Source organism: Staurois parvus, unplaced genomic scaffold, assembly GCF_062004578.1.
Source record: "Staurois parvus isolate SC_StPar_1 unplaced genomic scaffold, SC_StPar_1.0 ptg000011l, whole genome shotgun sequence".
Taxonomy (NCBI): Eukaryota; Metazoa; Chordata; class Amphibia; order Anura; family Ranidae; genus Staurois; species Staurois parvus.
In genome coordinates this window covers 25398778-25417999 of record NW_028317807.1, presented here as the reverse complement: position 1 = coordinate 25417999, position 19222 = coordinate 25398778, and the positions used below count along the sequence as shown (strand labels likewise).

Genomic DNA, 19222 nt, shown 5'->3' with positions numbered 1-19222 from the left:
GCATAAAAGCAGCGGTCTTGTCTGGTCACTCCATGCCAGCCCGTGTGTGTCAGCTGTTGTACTGTACTACTGTACCTTTCAAGGTACTGTAAGACTAAACATCCTTTCTTTATAGTATTTCTTGTGTTTGTTTTTTATGCATTATTTGTGTGAAAGTATTATAAAGCTTGCTTTGTTGGACTTGCATACAAATTGGACTTAAGAACGAACTCCCAGAATGGAACTCACTCGTAAGTAGGGGACTTGCTGTATGGTATTATAAAAAAAAAAAAAAAATCATACCTCACCTAAATTGCTGCAGCACCGATTCCAGCTGCAGCTGTCCTCACCAGCTCTACCCTGAGAAATAAGCAAATACCAGTGTTTGCTCATTCATTCCCTTCCCTGTTCTGACCAGTGACTGTCAGTCTCCGGTTCTCTGCTCTGCCCCTCCAGAGCTCACTGAAGTGCTGGGCTGTGGAGGGGCTGGCTCAGGCTCTCAGGGGCACAAGCCAACTACCGTTCCCGTCTGTAGAGTTGGTATCTTTCCTGAGCCTGGACCGGCTGAGTGACGTCAGCCGACAGAGGGCTTTAGCTTGCAGTCAGCTGAAAACGGGTCACATGACTGCAGAACAAACTGTGATCCTGATTTCCAAAGGAGAATGTAGCCAAAATAGTTTTGGCTATACCTCTCCTTTAAATGAAAATATAGAGCACAGCAAATATCCTGATTTAAGCTGGTTTGATTATATGGCATGGCACACACACGTTTGGTTTACTCAGCCTGAATTCTGGACCTTTCACAAATCCAAACAAGCACAACAAATATCTGATTCATTTTGCTTTAATGTTACATTAAAAATCAATATTTTAGGATTCAAGTAAAACATTATCTGAAGGTGCAAATACAAAAGTTTTATTCAGAGCATGTTCTATCGCTTGAAGTTGTTCTTTTTACAGTATGAGGGTAATAAGGTACACACACGCAGTTGAAAAGTGTTTTCAGGGTAGACAGAAATGGATGGAAGGTAAAGTGCAACAGATCCACAGTGCTTTGTTCATCTGGGAAGTAGGAGAACCAATCACATCCAAGTAACATAACAGCCATGTTGGAGATGCCAAGAGTCTTAATGCATTACGTATTCGGATAGGTGGAGGATTTTTGCACACATAGTGTTGGTAGAGGTTAAAAAATGCAGTCTTATCGGCTTTATAGAAATCTCATTTCTGCTGAAGAGTTTAACACCTTTATATCAGACCAAGTTCAGTCATAAGCAGATAATCCTTTAAGTGCTTGAATAATACTGCCCCAAATGGTATATTCTCGACAGAGATACAGAGAACAGAGTTCAGGCCAAATGTGGCTTTATGCTCGGGAGATTTAAACTTGCAATAGCAGGATCTTAACAGTCACTGGGACTTGCTCAATGAAAAGCATAACACACTTCATAATGTCAGACCTGCTGCATGGTAACCAACTACTGCAACTATCATCAACCGTGGCTGACTTCATGTTTTTTTTTTTGTTTTTTGTTTTTTTTGAAGATGGGAGTGTGATTTTTTTTTTCTTTTACAATTTTGTAGTTTCTCATTTTAACACTATGATAAAAAGAAAAAAAAATAAGCCAAATTCCCACCAGCTGTAGAAAATAGGAGGCAGCATCCTAACCAGTGTTCACAATAATCTGTGTAGAAAATGCATACAGAAGGCGTTTGTTCTTGCAGTGTGTTCAATCAATTGCTGCAGCAGCCACTTCTGGGTTGTTGATCCGAGCCCTGGAGATTTACGCCTCTGTTGCGGGCAGCGTGGGTTGGATTCTGGGCATCGGATTTCGGCATTTTCTTTGCTATAGAAAGAGAAAACAGAAGATATTTATATAAATATGATCTTTTGAAAGGATCAGGTGTCAGATGCAAGTTACTTATAATACAAAGCTAATCACTTATATAGTAAGTCTGGCTGAAAAAAGACTGTCTAGTTCAACCCACATAGAGGGGGAAAAGAAAAAAAGTGCTACCATGCTGACACTCATTGTACTTACTCCTACAAATCAACATGGGCCTCAGACACAAACGTGTCTGAAGGAAGAACAATTCTTATTGCCTGCAGTAAATATACTTTCCCGCGTTTCCTAATAATTTACTATAGGAGTATAAAAGAGACAATCTGACTGCTTTGAATAATAGAACTGATCTTTCTTTAATGTTATATCCATGAGCATTAAAAAAAACAAAATTAAGTGTATGTAAACTCAAGAACAAACATGTAATATATTGCAGAGTTCGTGTGGTGACTGCATTAATTTTTCTTTGTTCAGGCCTATATTTTCACATGATAATCCTGCCAGTACAAACGTCCTGTCCTACAGAGACAATGCCTACTGACTGTACCATATTTAGGAACAGGAAGTGTGAACTACAGAACATCTCATCCTCATCTCCTCAACATAAGGGAGTTTGGAGTCTACAGAGGTGAACTGGGCAGCACTGATAAAACTGCTTAAAATAGAAATCCATGTTTCATTTGACTTTACATAGTTTGTTTGGGCCAAGCTGGCCTGAACATAGTATTTCCATCACTGAGCGATGCAGTGGCTATGCGTGCTGCAACATACTGTAGTAGCATTAGCTATATACAGTAAGCGGTGTTGTGCTCCGGCGCTTGTGTTGGCCTACTTGACCCATTATGACCCAATATTTAAAAAAAATGTAGAAAGTCAAATGAAACCTTGAATTCTTTAAGATTTCAAAGCATCATTAGCAGAGAGAACTTTTTTGCCCTAAACGGATATAATAAAACACGTTTTAATGGTATATTTAAAGTTTAATGAACAAGCAGGAATTTTAAGGCAGAAGAGACATTAACCACTTGCCTACTGGGCACTTATACCCCCGTCCTGCCCAGGCCAATTTTCAGCTTTCAGTGCTGTCGCACTTTGAATGACAATTGCGTGGTCATGCAAGATTGTACCCATATGAAATTTTTATAATTTGTTTCTCATAAATAGAGCTTTCTTTTGGTGGTATTTAATCACCGCTGAGTGTTTTACTTTTTGCGCTATAAACAAAAAAATGCAAAAAATTTGAAAGAAAAAAAAAAAAAAAAAAAAAGGGTCTTTATTTCTATTATACAATTTTGCAAACAGGTAATTTTTCTCCTATCCTGATGTGCGTTGATGAGGCAGCACTGATGGGCACTGATAGGCAACACTGATGCGCACTGATAGGCAACACTGATGGGCACTGATAGGCGGCACGGATAGGCAGCACTGAGGTGGCACTAAAAGGGGGCACTGAGGTGGCACTGCTGGGCATTGACTGGCACAACTGCTGGGCACTGACTGGTGTCACTGACTGGCAGCACTGCTGGGCTGCACTGCTGGGCACTGGTGGGTGGCACTGATGGGCACAGGTGGGTGGCACTGATGGGCACAGGTGCGCGGCACTGATGGGCACAGGTGCGCGGCACTGGTGAGTGGCACTGCTGGGCACTGAACCTCAGTGCCCTGATGATCGGTGTCGATCCCTGCTCTGACAACTGCCGGTTCTCGGCAGTACTTTCCTCACGCTCTGACAGCGTGAGGAAAGTGCAGCCGAGAACCGGCAATTGCATTTCCCTGTGATCAGCGTGTCATTGGACACGGCTGATAACGTGGTAAAAGGCCGCTGTGATTGGCCCTTTACCACATCACGTGATCAGCTGTCTCTGTAGGACACAGCGATCACGGAGATCGCCGGGGGCGCGCAGGAGGGTGCGTTCTTGGAGGACGTGCTCCTGGATAGACGAGCTGTAATCTCCGCTCCGTCCACCCGCCAGACTTAGCACGGCACACCCCAGCCCCGAGGGATATAAACATCACATTCTGACAGCTAACAGGTGCACAACCCTCACCAGTGATGCCCCGCCGCCGCAAAACCCCTGTACAGCCAGGGAAATTAACACATTTCTTCCCTGCTGTCACAGCAGGGATCCAAGATGGCACTGGCTGCAGCAATGAAGGACGCAGCAATGAAGGACACAGCAGCCATGAGGGGGACAACACAGCCCAGCAAGCAGATGCCAGGCTGCGATACCCGCTATACCCTGGGGAGTCATCTCCTCCCCTATCCTCTACTACAAGCAGCCCATCCAAATCCAGACCCCGTCTGGATTCAGACCACACATCTGCCTACAAGACCCTCATCCATCCATCACCTCACCACAGCACTGACCCACCAGTGATAGAATCGTTCCCTGCATCTGACCAGCCTATCACCGAAATATGCATGAAAAACATGCTCCTTTCGCTCAAACACTGCATAGTGATTTAACGTCATCACTAGCCCAGATTACAACCGTGGTTCAACAACAAGAACACAGATTACGCCATATTGAAACAAGAATGGGAGAAATAATTATAGCACATAACGACCTAATTGACCCACATGCTGACCATACTTCTGACATCGAACAAATAAATTTGAAACTAGCAGATTTAGAAGATCGCTCAAGACACAATAACATCAAATTTAGAGGTATTCCTGAAAATGTCACCAACGAGGCACTTCTACCCTACATCCAGCAATATAAGAAACACCTCATCCCAACTCTCTCAGATATGGAGATTGCCATAGACCAAGCTCACAGAATACCCAAACCGTCATTCCAGTCAGCATCAATCCCTAGAGATGTTCTGGCTGGCATCCACTTTTACCACATAAAGGAAAAGATAATGTTGGCAGCCAGAAACCCCCCTCCACTCCCGCTATCACATGCAAATATCAGATTATTCGCAGACCTATCAAAAGCCACGCTCCTTAACCGTAAAAAGTTGGTCACCATCACCAAAGCCTTACGAAACCACGGAATAGGCTACCAATGGGGTTTCCCCACAAAAATAACCGTCAAACATCAGGGCAGAATCTACACAATTAAAAACCTAGAAGCGGGCATTGACCTATTGAAGACATGGAACATAATACCCATGGATCCCCAACAATCCACCTCTACTAATATGCAACAAATGGAAGCAGAATGACTCGGACATAGCACACCTCCAATCCACTTCCAACACTTCACCTCGGACACTATATCCCATCCTACTAATCTCTGGCGATCGGCCCTGTTTAGAAAATATTCACGTTACAAGAAACTGTTTGGCATGACCTCCTTTACGGTCAATGCTTGTTTAAACCCCCCGGTTTTGAAGTAGCACACCAAGCTACTGACGTCATTTGCATTTTACGCAAGTTTTTTTTATCCCCTTTCACCTCCTTCACCTCCTCCTCCTCCTGCACCACCATTCGACCAAGTGTACCACCGGTTCAACTGAATCCTGCAAATAAACATGGAATACACCCCCTGATTCTTCGATCGAGCCAATTCCGCGCTACCAAGGCTACAGAATTCTCCCTTTCACGACCATATCCATCCAACTTCGTTCAACATCTCAAACAACAACTCAACTACTCCACTAACCAAACCAAGGACCTACATTATGATTAACATAACATCTCTAAATGTTTGTGGCTTAAACTCCCCTTTCAAGAGATCGATGCTCCAAAAGGAAACTCAGACATTTCATGCCGACATACTCTTCCTACAGAAAACACATTTCACAACAACCAAGACCCCCAAACTACAGCTGCATCGATTCTCCCACATCTATATGGCCACTAACTCCAAGAAAAAAAATGGTGTTATTACAGCTATAAAGGCCTCCACACAGTTCCACCACATCTCAGAAATAGCTGACCCTCAAGGTCGCTATCATATTTTAATCTGCAAAATCAACACTATCCCCTATACTCTAGTAAATGTCTACGGTCCCAACAGCAACCAGATGCAATTCTACTATAAACTCCACAACATCATCTCTTCTCAAAAACATGGCAGGCTTCTCATTGGCGGAGACTTCAACGTCATCGGCAACCCACTTCTAGACTCGTCTTCCAACAAAAGATCCCCCAAACAGAATTTCAACCGTTTCCTACATGATCACGACCTTTACGATATTTGGAGATGCCAACACAGCACCGAAAGAGACTACACCTACTACTCCAATTCTCATTTATCCTACTCCAGAATCTACTTTTTTATTAAGGAAAAATAGACTCTACAACACGTAATGTCATCCAAAATTGGCACCATAACCTGGTCAGACCATGCTCCAATCAACATAATCTTAGACGACATTCAACGTTCTGCAATTCCTCCCATCTGGAGACTGAATTCTACAATATTAAAGAACTCAGATAACCAGAAATACCTGTTAGAAGCCCAAAACCTATTCTTTGAATTTAATGCTGCGCCTGATATCTCTATAACCACATTGTGGCCCGCTTACAAAGCATACATGAGAGGTATTCTCATACAACTAAATTCCCGAATCACTAAACTAAGATCCTAACAAATTGACCAACTTCTAACATCCATAAAACTAACCGAAGAAATTAACAAAAAAAAACCCAAGCACCTCCACATCTGCATCTCTTACCTCAGACAGAAACAAACTCCGAACCCTCTTACTCTACAAATATGACATCAACCTTCAAAAACGAAATCCCAATTTTATTCCCTAGCTAACAAGGCAAACTCACTATTAACAAAAATAATCAAAGGCGTCTTAAATCTAAAATCTCTTTAATTCAACACCCAACAACTCACACATCGCTTACGGATCCGCAAGACATAGCTAACGCTTTTGCAACCTACTACCAAACTCTGTACAATATCAAAGATGACCCGGACACAACCCAACCAACAACACTATCCATACATTGTATGATTACAAATCCATACAAAATCACTCCAAACGATCCGTACACATCTTCAAAATTACTCGGAAGTATCATACTATAAACTCAATGAGCCCAAATCCTCTATCCTAAATCTCCATACGCCCACTTCAGATCCAGGAAGTACTGATCCAACACTTCCCCTTCTCCTGGGAACACCACAGCATCCCTTACTTAGGAATTAAACTCACCACTACGACAGATCAACTATACGTCTCAAACCACAAACTATTACTCGAATCCATCCCACAAGAACTTAAAAACCTTTGCACGTCAACACTATCGAAACTGGGAAGAGTAGCTACCCTGAAAATGTGCATACTGTCTAAAATCCTTTATGTACTACAAATTTCCTAATACACCCAACTTCGAGAGGAGGAGCAGGTCTCCCACACTTAAAATCATACTATATTGCCACACTTCTAGACCAACGCTATTTTTGGTGGCACCCAACTAACGAAAAAACATGGACTACCATGGAAACACTCCCGCATCTCCCATCTACATCACGTAACATACTGTTCTTGCCACAATCATCTCAATCCAAAAGTCTACCCAAACATCCATGCATTCAAGCCTCCCTACAAGCTTGGTATGACCTCTTAACATCCAACCCGGCAGATACCAAATACCTACCCCAATCACCACTATACACTTCATTATCCCCTCTTTAAAACTACTACAGTGGGAAAATCGAGGTATATCCCTTATACAAGACTTCTATACAAACCACAAATTAGACTCCTTCTCGACCCTCCAGGAAAAATTTCACCTCCCTGACAATGAAAACTTCAGCTACATGAGAATAGCTCACTCCCTACAAAAAATAAACGTTCCACATATTTTGAAAATTCCTACTACTGCACATCAATTTCTTAACAAAACACAATACCCAAAGAAAGGGATTTCGACTTTCTACACACTCATAACCAGATCACAATTCACCCTACAAACTACCTACTATCTAACTGGGAGAAACTTCTCTCACAACCAATACAACCCCACACATGGGAAAGAACCTTCAACATCACCCACAAAGCATCTAGATGTAGCTCCCACTGGGAATCATATATGAAAATTTTACACCAGTGGTATTTTACACCTGTTAAACTCTCTTTATATTACCCTCAACACTCATCCACTTGTTGGAGACAATGCGGAGACACAGGATCAACTCTACATATACTTTGGACATGCAAATCTCTCAGATCATACTGCAACAGCGTCTTCCAATTGATCTCAACAGTCGCTGGAGCCCCAGTGGCTCCAAACCCTGCTCGTGCACTTATCCACATAGGAATGGACAAATTCCCTAACGACTCTCACACCATCATTATCCACACATTAGCAGCTGCTAAAACCAACACTACTAAATTATGGAAATCTTCCAAAATTCCTTCTCTCTCTGCCCTTATAATAGACCTCAACTTCTAATGCGATATGGAAAGAAGATCAGCCCTCAACAACTCTTCCCATCACAAGTTCAAATACCAATCGTCTCGATGGCTAGAGAACCCAAACTGCTCCATAAAATAATATTTATATAAATATATAATACTAAGGCCCTATGCCCTAGCCTGGTGTCCTCGTCACCCCCCCCCCCCTTTACAAGAGAAGTCAGGACCGAACAGCCTTTTTACACAGTGCAGAGGATTAACCCCTTAGGTTCCACAGTGAATATATCAAGCATGGTTTACTGAATATACAGACTGATTTTACTGTTGTGCGTTTAGTAACACTTTAAGGAGATATTTGTCCTGTTTACCATAATCATTGAAGGTAATAGAATATCCCAAATATTGGGTTGTCCCAAGAAAAGTAATAGAGGGGAAATCTTGCAATTGAGACACTAGTTCTGGTGACCTTTGGGTCCCCAAGGAATTACTTTCATTTGCAGGGATTCCCTCTCACTTCTTGTTTGGTTATGGGGCAGAAAGTGAAGGAAAATCTCTGCAATGGGACACAAATGGTGAAAAAAAAAATCTGAATGGGGTTATAACCCTCCCTTGCTCTATCCAAAATGAAAAAAAAAATGCCGACGTTCTCCTTTAAGTCAACATAAATCTGCTAGTGCATCTAACACTACTCTCTACACTACCCTATTAATAATGCTGTTATCCAAAAGATGTCTCCGTTCCTATTTCATTTAGAGTGGAGAAACCCTAAGACAAGAAGTGTGTTACTGGCTGGATCACCAGGTGAAAATAAAGGGGGGAAAAAAAAAAACTTAAAAGGAAAAGGTCACCTTTCCAGAAAAAATAATAAATACAAATATTTCTGCATTCAGGAAACTGTGAATGAATTATGTAGCTGTGTGAGCAGAGCCCCGCACAGCTGCACTCCAAAAGTGACTGTGTGTGTGGAGAAGATTCCCCCACCCGTTGTCACATAGAGGAGGGATTGGCGGAACTTGAACATGTTTCATGTTCCACCCTCAAAACGGGTGGAAAATGTAACATGTTCCAAAAGGTGAATTTATCCTTTAAAAAAAGAAAACAAATGCAGCCACTTAGTGAGCTGCAAGACATTTGTTTTGTTTTTGAGTTTAACTCTTGTTTACTGCTTTAATTCTATGACTGTTTTGCTCCCCTGAAATGTATAACAAGCATTCTGTGGTTTTGCAGTAAAACCTACCAATTGCTAAAAACAACTCATTCACGTTCATTGCTGTTTTTGCTGATGTCTCCATGAATAACAAGCTTGTGTCCTCTGCATATGACTGAGCCTCCTAAAAGAAAATGGATACAGTTATTAGATTCATCTAGAAAAATAATTTTTTCTGACTTGTATATTCCAAGATTTACTTATTTGGTTAACTCAAACATTAAAGCTAAACACCAAGTAATTTGGTTTTGAAAAAAAGGACTACATGTTTGCCAGGTTATACTGTATCTTGCACACGAAAATGAGACTCTCTTGATATATTATCCGTAAAGTCCAACAAAGAAGATGTCCCAAATGCCGCACACCAGCATACCCAACAGTCACTTGAGAGGAAGCAGCCTCAGCCCAGTTCCATCCAGGCAACACCCCCATATCTTGGACCAATGTAACTATATGTACACCATACCTGGCCAATGACCTTGGAATCAGGAAATCTCTGAAACAGACACTGCTACTCCAGTGATCTTTACTTGCTCCTCTGTTGTCCAACAGCTGATCTGGGTCCAGGCTGTGTTGCTCAGCTGCAGTGTATGGGGAGGTTCCAGGGAATGCAGGACCTGGCTGTGCTGTCTGGATCATAAGACTGGCTCAATATACTTACTAATCTGTTGAAAGGGAAAACCACTAATTTGTATGTATTTGCCTGGAGTTTGGATTCAAATGCCTTTACATAAGGGCATGTAATTTATTCTGAAATTAATTATCTGGTTGTAAGCTGTGAAAAAGAGGGAGCCGAACTATAATCAACTGCAACCAGATACTAAACAGCTAAGATTTAGCAGTGTGATTACTTGACACATTACAATTAAAGTGGAAGTTCCGTCAAAATCTAACTAAGGCTAAATCTATTCCCACCCCTATTCTAAGACTATTCTATCTATCCTGTGAAAGAAAAGATCTGTATACTTACCTATTCTGAAGCTGCTCCAGCCTGGCCACATGATCTCATCAGTGCCAGCTTCAGTAGAGGAGAGATCGCCAACAATGGCTGCAAATGCCTGTGTGATGAAGTCACCCATAGGCTTACTATGGGGCATGCATTGTCAGCTGCCCTTCTCTACATTGAGGCCGCCGCTGGGACCCTATCATGTGACCGAACCAGAGCTGCTTCAATATAGGTTAGTATAAGCATCTTTTCTTTCACAGGATAGATAGAATAGCCTTAGAATGGGGTAGGAGTAGGTCTAGCCTGAGTTAAATTTTGACTGAACTTCCACTTTAAGTAATGTACAACTTAAATAAATCAGGAAGCTGAATATGCTAGAACAGGGTTTCCCAAATCTCTCCCCTGATCTTACCAAGAACACAGGTTTTGGTGATTATCTACCTACGTACAGTACATGTGGGCCAATTAATGCCTCAACAATGGAGTTTGGTTACCCAATATTAACCACAAAACATTTGATGCGACTTGAAGGAAAACTACTGATATAAATATGGAGGCTTCCAATGCCAGCATGCTCCTGTTAATTTTAAAAACTTTAAAAGCAAAAACGTATCTTTTGCATACTTCTACTGGGTCAGTGTCACTGAAAGCACTAAAGCCAAAGGACTGGAATGACAGCCATGGGAGTGGAATTTGCAGAAAAGGTCAGCAACAGTTGCTCCTGTATTTCCATCAGTACAGGTTTCCTTTGAGGACAGCTTCTTAACACAAACTACCAGCATGGTTAGCTCTACAAAAAAGAAGGTAATAAATTGCCAAGTACTTTTTGTTCCCTCTCTTTTCTCTTTCTTTATTTTTGCATAACTAATCTATAGATTGCCCAGATATTACACAACCTTATTAAGAAATATATATCTCCTAGATTGTAAGCTCCAAGGAGCAGGGCCCTCCTATCCCTCTTGTATTGAACTGTATTGTTGCTGTATTGTCTCCTGTTATATTGTAAAGCGCTGAGCAAACTGTTGGCGCTATATAAATCCTGTGTAATAATGTAATAATAATATAGGAAAAATATTGCCTTACTATGGGAAAGATTATCAACAACAATACTGGTGAAGCAATGTATTTCACTATACAGCTCATTTAACCCATGCAACAGTAAAACTATAACTCTATATATTAGAACAAAACTTTGTAAAAATGTTTCCATTACTGTTTCTTCATCTATATTTATTTACCCTTTGTGTATCCTTCTGGAAGTGGTGGGTCTCTATATAAGTGTTACTCAACCAGGGTGCTGCGGGGTGCTATTTAAGTTCCCCCAGGGTGCTTGCAAGCATGAGACTCAGTTTGCCCTGGATTAGAGATGGGTGGGAGGATTCTGTGGTTATGAAGGACTCTGGAGGGGAGACTCTGATGTGATGGGGGATGAGAGAGATGATGTAGAGATCCACCACTTTCAGAAAAATACACAAAGAAAGCACAAAATAAATTAAAAAAAAAATAAAAACTTTTTACAAACTACAATAATATTTGTGAGTAACGGTTTTTTGAAGCATGGGTCACATGTGCTGTGTATTATTGCTAATAATCTATAGGCAGGCATAGGTGGTTGGGCCAGGTAACTGCAAATACTTTCCATATTTAATTACAATATCGCTATGACTCTCACACTATATTGTAGATGGAAATCATCTGCACATAATCTATGCCAGTTATTCCAAATATGTTCACATATTTTATCATGAAGAATAAGGCTACCCAAAAGTCACAGAATATAGATGGAATCTTGGGATCTAGGTCATCTGTTGGCCTCTTACATTTCACCAAAGTTCCTTGCTTTGTTGGATTTGTTCTAGCTCCTCTGCTATTTTCTCCAAAATATAAATTGAAGAATTTAGCAATGAGATTGGGACCCTTAAAGTGGAATTCCAGTCATAACTACTGCTAAACCTACTCCCATCTGCATTCTAAACCTATTCTATCTAACCTTGTAAAGAATAGATCCCTATACTTACCTAACCTGCAACCGCTCCAGTCCAGTGCGGTCCCAGGATAAGATGTCAGCAGCTTCTGTGTGCAGAAAGGACAGCAGACAATGGTGGCCCATTGTAAGTTTATGGGTGACATCTCCCAGGTAATTCCACCGTTGTCAGCATTTTTTCCTGTACACAGAAACTGCTGTTGGAGAGCGGACCTGAGCGGCTTCAGAATAGGTAAGTAAAGTGATCTTTTCTTTACAGGGTTAGATAGAATAGGCTTAAAATGGGGGTGGGAGTAGGTTTAGCATTAGTTAGGTCAGGGGTTAAAATTTCTAGTCGAGACCTACTAGCCGGTCACAAAACTTTCTCTCCACCAGTTGCCCTACCCAACCTTGCCCAGGTCCGCCCCCAACCCCACCCCACCCCCAACTACACCCCTTAAAGATTATGAAATTACATTTTTCTTTAGAATAAAGAGTCCAAAATATAAAATTGTACACAGTAATGTATATCCCAGCTCCCCTGTACACTATTATAGTGATATGACATGTATACAGTAATGTATATCCCAGCTCCCCTGTACACTATTATAGTGATATGACATGTATACAGTAATGTATATCCCAGCTCCCCTGTACTCCATTATAGTGATATGACATGTATACAGTAATGTATATCCCAGCTCCCCTGTACACTATTATAGTGATATGACATGTATACAGTATTGTATATCCCCCCTCCCCTGTACTCCAGTATAGTGATATGACATGTATACAGTAATGTACATCCCACCTCCCCTGTACTCCATTATAGTGATATGACATGTATACAGCAATGTATATCCCACCTTCCCTGTACTCCATTATAGTGATATGACATGTATACAGTATTGTATATCCCAGCTATCCTGTACTCCATTCTAGTGATATGACATGTATATAGTAATGTATATCCCAGCTCCAATGTACTCCATTATAGTGATATGACATGTATACAGTAATGTATATCCCACCTTCCCTGTACTCCATTCTAGTGATATGACATGTATACAGTAATGTATATCCCAGCTCCCCTGTACTCCATTATAGTGATATGACATGTATACAGCAATGTATATCCCAGCTCCCCTGTACTCCATTATAGTGATATGACATGTATACAGTATGTACATCCCACATTCCCTGTACTCCATTCTAGTGATATGACGTGTATACAGTAATGTATATCCCAGCTCCCCTGTACTCCATTATAGTGATGTGACATGTATACAGTAATGTATATCCCAGCTCCAATGTACTCCATTATAGTGATATGACATGTATACAGTAATGTATATCCCAGCTCCCCTGTACTCCATTATAGTGATATGACATGTATACAGTAATGTATATCCCAGCTCCCCTGTACTCCATTATAGTGATATGATATGTATACAGTAATGTATATCCCAGCTCCCCTGTACTCCATTATAGTGATATGACATGTATACAGTAATGTATATCCCAGCTCCCCTGTACTCCATTATAGTGATATGATATGTATACAGTAATGTATATCCCAGCTCCCCTGTACTCCATTATAGTGATATGACATGTATACAGTAATGTATATCCCAGCTCTCCTGTACTCCATTAGTGATATGACATGTAATGTATAGTAATGTATATCGCAGCTACCCTGTGCTCCATTATAGTGATATGACATGTATACTGTATGTACATCCCACATTCCCTGTACTCCATTATAGTGATATGACATGTATACAGTAATGTATATCCCAGCTCCCCTGTACTCCATTATAGTGATATGACATGTATACAGTAATGTATATCCCAGCTCCTCTGTACTCCATTATAGTGATATGACATGCATACAGTAATGTATACCCCAGCTCCCCTGTACTCCATTATAGTATTATGACATGTTGTATACAGTACTTACTCCTATTTCCTCCAAGTTACGGCAGCGGTGGAGAGGGTGTCTCCTCTCAGCGGAGGAGAGCGGACCTCTCCTGCACTTGTCCCCTCGGCAGCGGTGCCGCAGAAGCCGGAAACCGGAAGTTGTAAACCGGAACTCGGCTTCACAATGAGGCTTGGAGCGCAGGTGCAGTCGCTCCATGCTTCATCTGTGCTCGCCACAAAGGAATTTCTCCTCACATTTGGCGAGCGGCTTTTTCAAGCCCTGAGTTAGGTTATGACTGGAATTCCACTTTAATAATGGCCACAGAGGTCTTGTTACTGAAGTCCTTAAAAAACAAAAGAATGGTTAGGCCTCGTTTACAAGGACATACTGAAGCGTAAACCCATGTGGTCCTGTTTGCCCGCAAGGGTGTTCTCTGTACCTAGCTACAGGCAGTCCCATTCATGTCAACCCAGACACAGCTGCTGCTCCTAATTTGACATCTGTGCGGGTGCAAGACAGTCTGAGTTTGGAGACACGCACCCGCACAGGCTGCAGAGGCATCTGGGCAGAGATGTTATATGTGAAAAGCAAAAACAAGTATTTTATAAAAAGAACAAAAAAGTTGTTGATGATACACAGTGCTTTAGTAAATTGAATTGCATTCAGTTAGGGCTTATATTTACTTTAAACTACAATTTCTATATTATATCCTGTAGGTAGTTACCAATGTCAAATTCTTCTGGGAAACCAGACATAAATACAAGCTTTACTGAAATAATCCCACAAAACTAGTAAAAGTATTTATATTTTGAGTCAGCTGAGGCTCAAAAGTAGCTTCATGTGTTCATCAACTGTTCCATAGTTTAATACTTACTTCAAATTCCACCATCCTCTTCTCTGCCAAATCTGACTTGTTGCCAGCCAAAGCAATCACGATATTAGGACTTGCCTGACGTTGTAATTCCTTTACCCATGCCTTTGCCCGATCAAACGTTTCCTGAGTACGAGAAAGTGAATGAACACCTGAACATTGTGCATTCAGTAGAAATGATTCAAGCTCTGTATTCAGCACTATGTTATAATACTATAGTGTTTAATATACGTATAAGCAAGCTTTGCTCCTTTGCTGAATCAGATTCAAATCTGCAATGAAACTCAATTAGGAATTAAAGCTTTAAAAACTGCTTACTATGTTTCAGACTGGGCAATACCACCTGAGTAAACATTTATCTCTCAGAAACTTTAATAAATGAGGATCATCTGTCTCCAACATTACTAGTCAAGTCTCTAGACAGGCTAACGCAATGAAAAGTTTATGTTGCCCATAATTACCAAGCACATTCAAAAATATTTTTTTATGTGCAATGAATGTTAACACTGCTACAATAGTACATGTATTTGCACATCCAGTCAATCTTTGAAGCTCTATTGGGCTTCCAATTGTGTATGCTTGTCTTAAAGTGTTACTAAACCCAGGACCCTGCATTCACTATATTTGTTCCCCCACAGTACACAGAATATGCAAATGCAATTATTTTAGTAAATATAAACTGCTAAATACCTTTTTTCCTCAGCTGTATATAGCAGTCTTGTGACTTCTATCAGTGTCCAGCTGAGCACTGGTTAAAGCTTGTAGGAGGGGTTTTCATTCTGCTCTGACTATTCGATAAGGCTGCATAACCCCTGACCCTCTGTCTGGACAGTGCTGATTGGCCCTGTGCTGATCACATGCACCTTCCCAAAGAAAAAAAAAACACTTTCTAGCAATACACACTAAACTGAGCATGTGCAGAGTGACTCCTGTACTATCAGGAGATGAATTGGGGACAGTAGAAGAGGAGGAGGATCAGAGAAGACAGGATCAAATAGCCTTTTTAAAAAATGTGGAGGATTAACCCCTTAGGGGTATAAGTATAACAAGCATGCTTTACTGCATATACAGACTGATTTTACTGTTGTGGGTTTAGTAACACTTTAAGCTAACCATTATTACATTGCAAAAAGAAAAATAAAGAGGTCTGTGTCAGTTTCAATAAACAAAAATAAAATTTACCGTACTTCAAGCAGAATCAAAGCCCTCAACTGTTGCTTACAGTGGGGCTGCACCTGCACTGCAAGGCTTAATAGCTTGTTTTGTCTAGGGGAGAGGAGAAGCAGTTTTACTTACCTGATCCTTCACTCTCCCGACAGATAGAGGCCCACCATGTTCCAGTGGTGGACTGTCCCTCTGCATCATCACATCCGGTGCACCCTGTTTTGGTCTCAATAAAATCAGGACCCTAGACCACTGAAGTGTGGGAAAGAAGAAACTGCATGGACCAGACTACCTGTGGGGAGGAGTGGAGGATTGGGCAAGCAAATCTTTTTGTTCCTATAGACCAGGGGTCCCTAAACTTTCTAAACAAAGGGACAGTTTACCACTTTACAGGGGCCGGACTGTGGCCAGTAAGAGTAGAAAATGTTCCAGTGTCAGTGGGAGTAAACAACATCAAATCTTTAGTGGGAAGAAAAGTGCCCCATCATTGATGTCAGTGGAAAGAATAGTGCCCCCTCATTGGTGCAAGTAGGAGAAATCGTTCCCCATCATTGGTGTCAGTGGGAGGAATAGTGCCCCCTCATTGGTGCAGGTGGGAAGAATAGTGCCCCACCATTGGTGCAAGTGGGAGGAATAATGCCCCACCATTGGTGCAAGTGGGAGGAATAGTGCCCCATCATTGGTGCAAGTGGGAGGAATAGTGCCCCATCATTGGTGCAAGTGGGAGGAATAGTGCCCCATCATTGGTGCAAGTAGGAGGAATAGTGCCCCATCATTGGTGCAAGTGGGAGGAATAGTGTCCCATCATTGGTGCAAGTGGGAAGAATAGTGCCCCATCACTGGTGCAAGTGGGAGGAATAGTGCCCTAGCATTGGTGTCAGTGGGAGGAATAGTGCCCCATCATTGGTGTCAGTGGGAGGAATAGTGCCCCATCATTGGTGTCAGTGGGAGGAATAGTGCCCCATCATTGGTGTCAGTGGGAGGAATAGTGCTCCATCATTGGTGCAAGTGGGAGGAATAGTGCCCCATTGTTGGTGTCAGTGGGATGAATAGTGCCCCATCATTGGTGCAAGTGGGAGGAATAGTGCCCCATCATTGGTGCAAGTGGGAGGAATAGTGCCCCATCATTGGTGCAAGTGGGAGGAATAGTGCCCCATTGTTGGTGTCAGTAGGAGGAATAGTGCCCCAAGGGCCAGATAAAGGCAAGCAAAGGACTGCATCCGGCTCCGGGCCACAGTTTGGAGGCCACCGCTTCACACCAAAACAAGCAATTAACCCTTGAAATGCATACACAGCCCCACTGAAAGACATAGTTTTTTTTAAGTTGCCCGGAGTTGAGCTTTAAACTAAGGTGGGGGTGGTTAGTATTTGGCATAATGTGCAATTATACACAGCATACCTGCACAATATGACACACTTACCGCTGGGTGTGCTCTTCTCCCAGCAATGATGCTGAACCCCCCTGTCAGAACAGTAATGCACAGTGGGAGAGATTCCTGCATCCACATCGCTTGTGCTGATGTGCAGATCTATCAGGCTTTTTTGTTCAATCTTCCAGTGAAGCGAAAAAAAAAAAACCCCAGCTCAACAGTTTCAACAACAGCAGCTGGTGAAAACTGGAAATGCACAGTTGGTGGAAGAACCATCAATTTTATGGTACACACAGAGATCTGATGGTTATTTTATGGAAAAAAAGGTACAAGAAATTGTGCTATACATACTGTATGTGATCTCCAGGGATGAACAGTATATCATGAACAGAGTATAAATAGCTGGCTGCAGTAACCACAAAGAAAAAAGGAAGCTCGCCGAATGTTACAGCCTGGAAACTTGTAAAATGATAAGTGACCAAAGTGACCGTGATCAAACATGTTGAAATATGTGGTCAGAAAGTGAATAGTAATTTAGACATCTGCCTTTGTGCAGGTATGTTAGGAGACTACACACACACTAAATTGAAGGACCATCTAAAATTGCTCTGTCACTGGCAAAAAAACAAAAAAAAAAAAAACATGCTAATGACCATGAATGTGTGCAGACAGAGTGTAGGCAGAAGACTATAAAGAAAGTAATATGCACTTACCGGTTTGGTGATGTCAAATACCACAATGGCAGCCTGAGCTCCTCTATAGTACATGGGGGCAAGGCTGTGATATCGTTCCTGTCCTGCAGTGTCCCAGATCTCAAATTTTACAGTTGTATCATCCAGACACACAGACTGAGCCAAGAAGGCAGCTATAGGGAAAGGGACAATTAAAGGACAGATTAGTTCATCGTAACATATAAACAACAAGTGGTAAAAGCCCACGTCCAGCTGAACCCCCCCTTATCTTGGATAGAATCGAAAGAGGGTAGAACCTCAGAATTTTATTGCCATCTGGGTCTCCGTTGAGGAACTTTCCTCACACTTCCTGTCTCTTGAACTGGTAAGAAGAAATGATCTAGAGATCAATAAAATATAGGTTTTGGTAGAGGCTGAACTTTAAGGTCTGGGTGGAATTGGACTTTAAGGAAACCCAACGATACAGCTGGTTGTATGAGAGATAAACTTCTGTACAACCAGCTTGCACATGGATAAAGCAAAATTTGCCTATCCCTGCTGAACTGGCTGAAGGCAAATATTCGCTTCATCAGTGACACTGGCTCTTACTGGAGGTGCGGATGAGTGTATTCTGATGGAGGGGAAGCCTCCCTGCTGTCAGAATACAATAGCAAAGTGGGAGGGTTTCCTTTATCCCCTTTGAATGTGTGGATGGGGGAATAGATTCATTTTCTTTCCTTCAACCCACCAGTTAAACAAAAGAAAGTGAATCTTGCATGGCCTGCCTTACTTACACACTTTAGTCAACTTAAAGTGGTTGCAAACCCTTACATATACCCAGTGAAGTAACTAGATTCAGGTGATATACAGAGGTGAAACACATCTTCCTACATAAGTCGTACCTGTTTATTTGCAGCCATATGTCCTGTACAGCCTTGTAAAAAAACTCAAAGATG

General features: G+C 41.7%; 1 protein-coding gene across 1 annotated transcript in view; it reads right to left on the bottom strand.

Annotated features, from left to right (window-relative positions):
- Positions 1-807: 807 nt before the first annotated feature.
- Positions 808-19222, bottom strand: part of LOC149474117 (ras-related protein Rab-5B-like) — a 50570-nt gene continuing 32155 nt past the window's right edge. Inside the window, exons 3-6 of the mRNA XM_089671745.1 lie at positions 18309-18460; positions 15065-15187; positions 9391-9484; positions 808-1826 (exon numbers count right to left, since the gene is read on the bottom strand). Coding sequence (XP_089527871.1) covers positions 1714-1826; positions 9391-9484; positions 15065-15187; positions 18309-18460 — 482 coding nt within the window. The 3' untranslated portion in view covers positions 808-1713. The remainder of the gene's footprint in view (positions 1827-9390; positions 9485-15064; positions 15188-18308; positions 18461-19222) is intronic.